General features: G+C 42.3%; 1 protein-coding gene across 3 annotated transcripts in view; it reads left to right on the top strand.

The window, feature by feature from the left end:
• Positions 1 to 7,946, top strand: part of LOC108754101 (testicular haploid expressed gene protein-like) — a 14,068-nt gene that overhangs the window by 1,095 nt on the left and 5,027 nt on the right. The window contains exons 1-5 of one of the 3 annotated variants that reach the window (XM_018496170.1): positions 4,827 to 4,861; positions 6,141 to 6,276; positions 6,834 to 6,940; positions 7,014 to 7,106; positions 7,435 to 7,578. In XM_018496170.1, coding sequence (XP_018351672.1) covers positions 6,163 to 6,276; positions 6,834 to 6,940; positions 7,014 to 7,106; positions 7,435 to 7,578 — 458 coding nt within the window. In that variant the 5' untranslated portion in view covers positions 4,827 to 4,861; positions 6,141 to 6,162. Of the gene's footprint in view, positions 1 to 4,826; positions 4,862 to 5,810; positions 6,277 to 6,833; positions 6,941 to 7,013; positions 7,107 to 7,434; positions 7,579 to 7,946 lie in introns of those variants that run through there. The other 2 variants (XM_018496161.1, XR_001939690.1) reach the window with 2 other exon arrangements.

Raw genomic sequence — 7,946 nt, 5'->3', positions numbered from 1 at the left:
TATATATAAAACGAAGAGTTATTTAAAAGTTTAATAAAAGAACGAATAAAAAAATTGGTTCTGTTTATATTAAAGAGAAAATATATATTTATTTCAAATGCGTAATTTCGTACGTCGCGGAGATGTAAAATGCGCTTAGCTGACATATTTGATTTGCCAGAGTAAATGTAAAAGTTTGATATCCTTCGGTAAGAGAATTTTTAATACGATGAGTTAAACTGAAATGTTTATGAGGTATATATTCTTACAGATACCCCACGCAACCGCTAACCCATCTAAATAAATCTACAGCCTCTCTCTCTCTCTCTCTCTCTCTCTCATCTCTCTCTTTCTCCCTTCCCTTTTTTTCTCATACCGTTTGCTAGAAAAATAGGGCAAATGCATTTATTCAATGAACACGGTAGTTTTATACAGGAAATTAATCATTACATCGCATTTCCGTTTACTTCAATCCACAGATTTAAGTAGATACATAATGTATATATGTGTATGACACATTGAATTTGTGCGGACTAAAAATAATGAAAATAAATATATATATAAAAATATAACAAACGGGAAAGGTACACATTCGGAAGAATAGAATTTTAGGTCGAGCGATTGAACGAAGAAATTATACGTCGCTAACGAAACGTGGAGAGATACAAATGACTTCGCTTGCTGCTTCGCAACGAAGGGGAAAGAGGGCAGGTTCGCTACGTTACGCTCGCTGAATAACGTAGGTGTAAAAATCTCTCTCTCTCTCTCTCTCTCTCTCTCTCTCTCTCTCTCTCTCTCTCTCTCTCCGAGCGCGCCGATATGATTTCGCGCGAATGAAGTCGGACGATTTCACCCACCCTATGAACTACGGCAATTGCGACTAAATTATGCCATTCGACATCCCGGAATGAAGGAGGCAGGAAAAACGCGCGTTCCTCGCTCCATTTCCACGATCGCAGATGCGAGATAACTTTTCTCCGCTCGTCGTATCTTCCGCGTTGGTTCCAACGACGAATGGGGTCATCCTCTAAGTTTTTCGAGTTCGACCATCGAGCTTGCACGGTTAAGAGGCAAAGAAAAAGGGAGCGAGAGGGAGAGAAAGTCTAGAGGATTTCACGGTATTCTGCGCGAACTGCTGCTCTTTTCACGCCCTCCTTTCAATGTATATGACACCTTAATAATTATCACATGCCGTTGAAATGAATGGATAATTTGAACGGGCAGATAAATTAATCGTCGCATCAACAAATTTATTCTCTCCGCAAATAATTTTTCTCTTCTTACCGCCGGTAGGGTATCGTTAATTTTTCTCATTTTTTTTTTTTGACTCTGAAAAAATATCAATATGAATTTAACACCATCCGATGTCTATTAATTCTCACGTTGGTGTTAATATTAATACGATTTATAGATTTAACATCACAAATTTCAATCATAATGTTATCATATTTTTATCATAATCCACATCATAATGTTTTTGATATGGACACCAGGAGTTTTTAATCCACACCATGGTGATGTGGTTAATATTAACATAATGAGAATTATACAAGGTGTTCAAAAAGTGACCCTGATCCTTTAAATATCTTGAAAAGTAAACATTTCTGCGAAACATATGTTCCCCACGTTGGGAACATATGTTTCGCAGAAATATTTACTTCTCAAGATATCATCAGCCCCCTCGGTGAACGGTGAAAAAATACCAAGGGAGGCGTTGCTAACAGGGGGTCCTAAATAAGAGAGTGTTAAGGATAGAGAGGGGATTTTCTCCCTCACAGGCGAGAGAAATGACAAACTGCACGTAACCTGTTTCCTCGGTGAGCATAAAAGCTCCTGATTACGTCATTACAGATGCCCGTTCTTCACGGCATTCGTCGACACATACATTCACACTCAACGTTTCGAAACGGCTATACACGAAATCCGGTCGCAACACCACAAGAAAATAACCTTTTAAAATCTTTCTTTCGACAGTCTCGAAGTGCCTGTTATTATCGCGAGAGTAAACAGAGGCTTATAAAATTGTGATATACGAAATTGGTGCTCCGATTCCTCTGGTTAATGTTAATTCGTTAATAATTTATTATTTAAATAGTTACTCAGCAGCGGATAACAGATCGTTCAAATTTTTAAATAAGGTTATGCGAAATAATATTTGGCATTCGTAAAAGTTTCGAGGGCGAATACGTGAGATCGAGAGAATCGGCTTAGAGAGAGCGAAATAAGACGTGCTCCGTTTTTTTTTGAGCGTGTAATCCATTGTTATAATATATTCGAAATATAGCTAATTTGACGCTCCGATTTTTACTCTTTCACGATCTCAGCCATTAAAACTCTAGAAGAGAGTTCCATGCCTTACTCCATAGGCTTGGAAAAGATTGGAGAAGACTGATCACGTGACATCCTCCCCCCTCTCTTCTGATTGGACGTGGGTATTCACGGGATACAATTTCCCACTCTCTCCCTGCGAGGCTCTCTAATTAAGGAGCAAGTGGGAAAAAAGAAGACACGCCAGAGAAATTTAATTAAATATTTTCTAAACAAACACTTAAACATTCACTTAATTATACAAATATTACAGTTACGCATTTATATAAGAATCAAATATGTCAATCAATTTTCTATACGTATTGATTTTAAGTTGTACGATATGTAAGATTTGTTGTATTATGTGCAATTTTTCTCTAACACTCTAATGTTTTCTTGTACGGAATGATTGAAATAAATGCATCTGTGCATGTTTTTGTCAGGTTCGTTAATAGAGCGCGACGCACCGCGCTGCGTGAATAATATTTTTTATTTGTTCCCGTGTAATTTGCTTTTTGTTGCCATATCTAGAGATAGTTTGCCGATCACCCGATTTACCAGTTTATCCGCAAAGGAGGCGTTGAACGAAAAAAAAAACTTAGAAAGGGGGCGATATGAGTCTAAAAGGATTGAGAAACTATGATTTAAAGTATAGACTGATTATAATACTGCGTAGAGACAGTGCACAGTGTTAAATCCATACCAATATTTTTTAGAGTGCTTGAATTTTTTCATAGCTTATAAAAGGATGTCGCGATCAAATCGATGTTGTGCGAATACCGAAGCGCTTTCTTCCTTGACCCACTTTAATACGTTTCCCGCCAATCAAACGAAACGCGAGGAAACCATTATTAGCATTAACTGCGGAATTTCCATTGAGTATATTATCTCTATTCTAACGCGGGAGTGAAGTAGAAAGAAAAAAGTCATAGGACGACCAAGCGATGAGAAAAATAGAGCGTTGCATATATCCAGATTGGTACATGTTCCATTATAAAATTTCGAACGGCAGTGATGGCAAATATTCCAGAGCAAATTAATACGGTTTGCGACATGTACGTCGCGATATGTCATGAAGAGAGAGAGAGAGAGAGAGAGAGAGAGAGAGAGAGAGAGAGAGATGGAGTGAAAGTAGAAAGAGAAAGAGAGGGAGAATGTGATTGAGATTACCTGCTATATTGAAAAATCCGGATATCCGTAACTCCGTAGCGCAATGCGGAGCATCCACAAATCCGACAAATCCCAATTCCATCCGCACCATGGACGAATATTCCCGGAGTCGAAATTTCAGCTCTACCGGATTTTGTAAAACAACATTTCCGCCCAGGTTGACGCATCCGCGCTTATCATCGCATCGCGTGTAACATCTAATCAAGGGAATTCCGAAAAAAAAAGATCGAGAAAATGATTACGCTCGGTACTTTTATCAAAAAAACATGAAAGAAATAGTATAGGGGGAAGTTGTACTATTAAAAAGAATATCGTACACGTGTATTGCGTTTTATACGAACGTTACGATAAAAGCAGCTGGGTAGACTCTGATCCTGAGTTTTTCACTTCGCTTGCACTCCGTTAAATTAATTTGCGCACAAACCATGGTTAAAACGCATCGGCCATAAAACATCACGATTTATTTCTAAGAAAAAAATGTATACCGTTTTAAGGCACCGAGTTTTGATTTATTCGAAGAAAAATCCATGTTTTATTTATGAATTATTTCAAAACGTAAAATTGAAAATAAGAGATTTGAAAAATTCATTGAAAAATTTATTTTTATTTCAACTTCGGCTTGTCCTTAATTCCGGGGGAAAAAAAACGATTTCCCTTTTTATCACTTGAAATGAAGAAATACGCAAATATTAGCGGAATAAATAAATAATTAAAGACGTGATATTTAATTTGTCTTTAATATTCCATTTAGCGATTCCTTGTAGCGATCGAAACCATGACATGACTGACGGAATTCGTCCTCTTGAAACAGAAGACCTCGTGACTCAATTCATTGCTGCTTAATGTAAACGGAATCCCTGCTTCTCCGCGCATGCAGAAAGACTTAATTGTTCCTAATAATGTCGCGTAAGACATCGTGAGATCAATCGTACCGTAATCATACCAGGTCGTACATTTCCAGAACGAATTCGTCGTTCTCGAGGGAAGTTCCAGCGAGAACCTGATACGGCGAGAGCTATTATTGCGCTCGCAACGGTCAGACCGCAAAGGTAGTTAACACGCGCAATACAAATTGCATAATCTAAACGGAGAATTGTGTCATGAAAGGGATGGGAAAGGAGGAGGAGGAGGAGGGAGGGTCGTAGGAAACGTGACGCGGAGTGGTGTAGGGCGAGGGCGAGGGCGAAATCTTATCATCGATATCCACCGGGATTTCAAGTGCCAGGTAAACAGACTCGTATTTGAGATTTCCCATGCGGGGTTGACAGAGAGAGAGAGAGAGAGAGAGAGAGAGAGAGAGAGAGAGAGAGAGAGAGAGAGATGGGGGGAGGGGGGGAAGAAGGAAGGACAAGATGGAGAAAGAGGGGGGAGAGAGAGAGAGAGAGAGAGAGAGAGAGAGAGAGAGGGGGGGGGGGGGGTCAGTTTCGGAGCCAGAGGGAAACGGAAACGAATCGAAACTAGGAGGATAGCAATAAGGGAAGACGCCAGAAGCGAAGAAGAAAAGAAGAAAAAGGAGAAGGAAGAAAAGGACGAAAGTCCCTCCGTGAACGGCTCGTGCGTTCTCATGAACGATTCGATACGAATAAAACCAATAGGTCACCTAAAAAGATCTCCATTGGATAAACTTTTATCCGCATTACGAAGAGTCGAGAGCTCGATCCGGAGCGCGCGGGCCGGAGAATTACACATCTTCTTCTCATTCTTCGGCCGTCTGCTCGTGAATTACGAGCCTCTCGACTCTTCCCGTCGTGCATTAAGAGCGCATAATGCGGCTAGCCGGCCTTGTTTTCCCATCCCTCTCGGCATCTTTCAATCTTCCCGTATGCATTTTTAAGCGGCGCGACCGAGCGAGAGCGGGGCTAACTTCATTCAATTGCGCGCCGGGTAAGCGCGTATATATTTTCACGAAAACTCTATATTTCACGCACGAAAATCACTGACGCGTCAGTTAATTTGTCATACACACCGGCGGAACTTTATTACGGCAGATTTCTCCGGTGATTTGGAGTTTGTCAGATATTCGGCGAATGCAAATGCGCGCGCGGGCGCGTTTACGCGACGAATTTTACTGCGTTGTCATGCAGAATTAGAACATTGTCACGTAGTTATACACGTAGTTATTCGCGATGATGTGACCCACCTCTCCGCCCCCCCCACGCCCCTTCTCCTCCTCCACCGCCCTCCCCTGCCCTCGCCGCGGTGGTCCCCCAGCTTGATGGAATGAATGTATTCGTCGTGGAGTAGGCCAGCCTTCAGAAGAATATTCGCATAACGCTGAAGGACCCGCGTGAAATGCCGACAGCCTTGAAAGCTGCGGTGTGAAATTAAATTTCGAGCTTGTTCGACCCGCTCGTATTTTGTTCAGTTTCCCAATCTCTCTGTCACGCGCCGTCCGAATCCCGGACACAAAATTTCCTCGTGGAACGTCCGCTTCAATGGTGGTGAAAAAATTACGGCGTTAACCGCGAAAGTGTGTCGAGTTAATTTTCGGTACATCTCTCCCGCGGCTCTCTCTCTCGCGTTAAATGCACTGTTTTTTTCGCTCGGGGATCGTTAGAGCTACGCGAGTATAATTTAATAATTAAGCATACCGGAAACGCCTGCTCATCGCGGTGCCGGGGGCTGGGAAAAACCGACGGTCGAGAAAACCGGGAGGCGAGAGAGAGAGAGAGAGAGAGAGAGAGAGAGAGGAGGCGGCGGTGTAAGATGCCCTCGCAAAGAGTTAAATACGCCCAAGCTCATTTATCGCGCGCGGAGCACATCGCGCTATTAGCGCGTCCTAACTGGAGAAGACTTCGCAGACGCGATCCAAACGTCCTGGTATCTACACACGTCTATTTCCCTCATTTATCCCGGAACAGGGCGAGAACGTCTTTTGTAAAGGGAAACTCTTATTATCTCCCTTTAATACGTGTACTCGAAGAGATTGGGACATATCCGCTCTCGGATAACGTCACTCGCGTCTACATCCGTCGCTCTGGGAGTTTATTAAAGGGTACCACGATCCGTGCTCCTTTTTTACGCTGGGACTTTTTCACGGCGGTTTCTTTCTCAAGTGAATTCGAATTTCGCCGATTGAGACCGCGATGAAATGGGAAAGTCAAAGCGAGAGACGTCACCTGTTCCGAATATTTAAGGGCGTTAAACACAAATTGAGATATCCTGCAACGTGAAATCAAACGGTCGTTATGAGAGACGGAGGGAAGGTTTTTTTTTTTTTTTTCTGGAAAAACGTTCAGTTGAAAACGATCGATGGAGCAGATGCTCGAGAGCGGCGTTCGCGTGCGCTAAAAGGGGAAGGGGGAGGGGGGAGGGGGGGGTGTCTTTGTGTCTTTTCTCGGATACTTATATTGACATATATATATGTACTTTCGCAGGCGAAACCTTTTACAGTACGGCGGCGCGCGATTCTGAGGAGCCGCGCCTCGAGGCGCATCCGGGTTATGGCGCAGCCGAAATTCGTAACCAAGAAATACGATCCCGCGTAAGTGCACAGTCGTCCGCTCTTGTACTCGTCAGGTTATCGCGGGTCCTCTAGAAAATTTATTATCGCGCAGAGCGGCGCCGCCCCTTTTCCCGCGCATTCACCCGAAGACGCTCGCAGCGGAGAGCACGAAGCGTATCGTCGATCTGGCGTTGCCCAAGAGAAGGTGCACATCCATTTCCCCGATGCCGAAGAACTCGTCTCTCGATAAGAAACTTCAGTTAAAAATATATCTTTAAATAATATTACATTATTAAAGAGAATCCCAAAAAAAGTCTGCGGAGACGCAGACGTTTATTTCGAGACACTCCCATATTTTGCTATTTCCCACTTTTAGGTAGTAAAGTCGTTTTAAAATATCAAAGATTACTTTCGTGCGGTATTTTAACGTCACTCGCACTTTCGATAATGTCAGAAAATTGATAGCCGAGACTTGATCGATGATATACGTATGTGTGATATAAAACTTTAAAGCGACATACCGTAAACGTTAGACTTCTGATGGAGACGATGAAATTGGCACCTACCAAAAACATGAAGGCATTCGTGGGCGATCTGCTGGTGAAGGTTCGAAAGTCGCGGTACCAGCGGTATCGTGTATTCTCCAGCGCGCGTCAAGCGCGAGAAGCTAGGAAAAAGTAAGGCCGATACATTTCCCACTATCACGTCACTTTTTCCCTGCGAACGACACGCGGCATCTAGGCACACAATCTCTTCGGCATATTATCGTACGAGTAGCGAGCACATTGCAGTCTCCAACGGTGAACGAGAGGGATACGGAAAAAATGCAGGCTATTTTAATCGCCGTGGAAATTGCAAGATTAAATAATTGAATTGTCATATCAAAGTTCCCTTTTTTTTTCATCCTCTTTCGTTTCTTCTCTTCTCTCTATTATACTTCGGTTTCAGAAGAGTGTTGTGAAATTTAATGAAATGAAACCCGGATGTAAACTCGGCGGCAAAATAAATAATTGCACTCTATATATATATATATATATATATATAT

The sequence above is a fragment of the Trachymyrmex septentrionalis genome, unplaced genomic scaffold, assembly GCF_001594115.1.
Source record: "Trachymyrmex septentrionalis isolate Tsep2-gDNA-1 unplaced genomic scaffold, Tsep1.0 scaffold116, whole genome shotgun sequence".
In the NCBI taxonomy this organism is placed as follows: domain Eukaryota; kingdom Metazoa; phylum Arthropoda; class Insecta; order Hymenoptera; family Formicidae; genus Trachymyrmex; species Trachymyrmex septentrionalis.
Note: the sequence above shows the minus strand (reverse complement) of the source record. Positions and strands in the feature narration are given on the sequence as shown.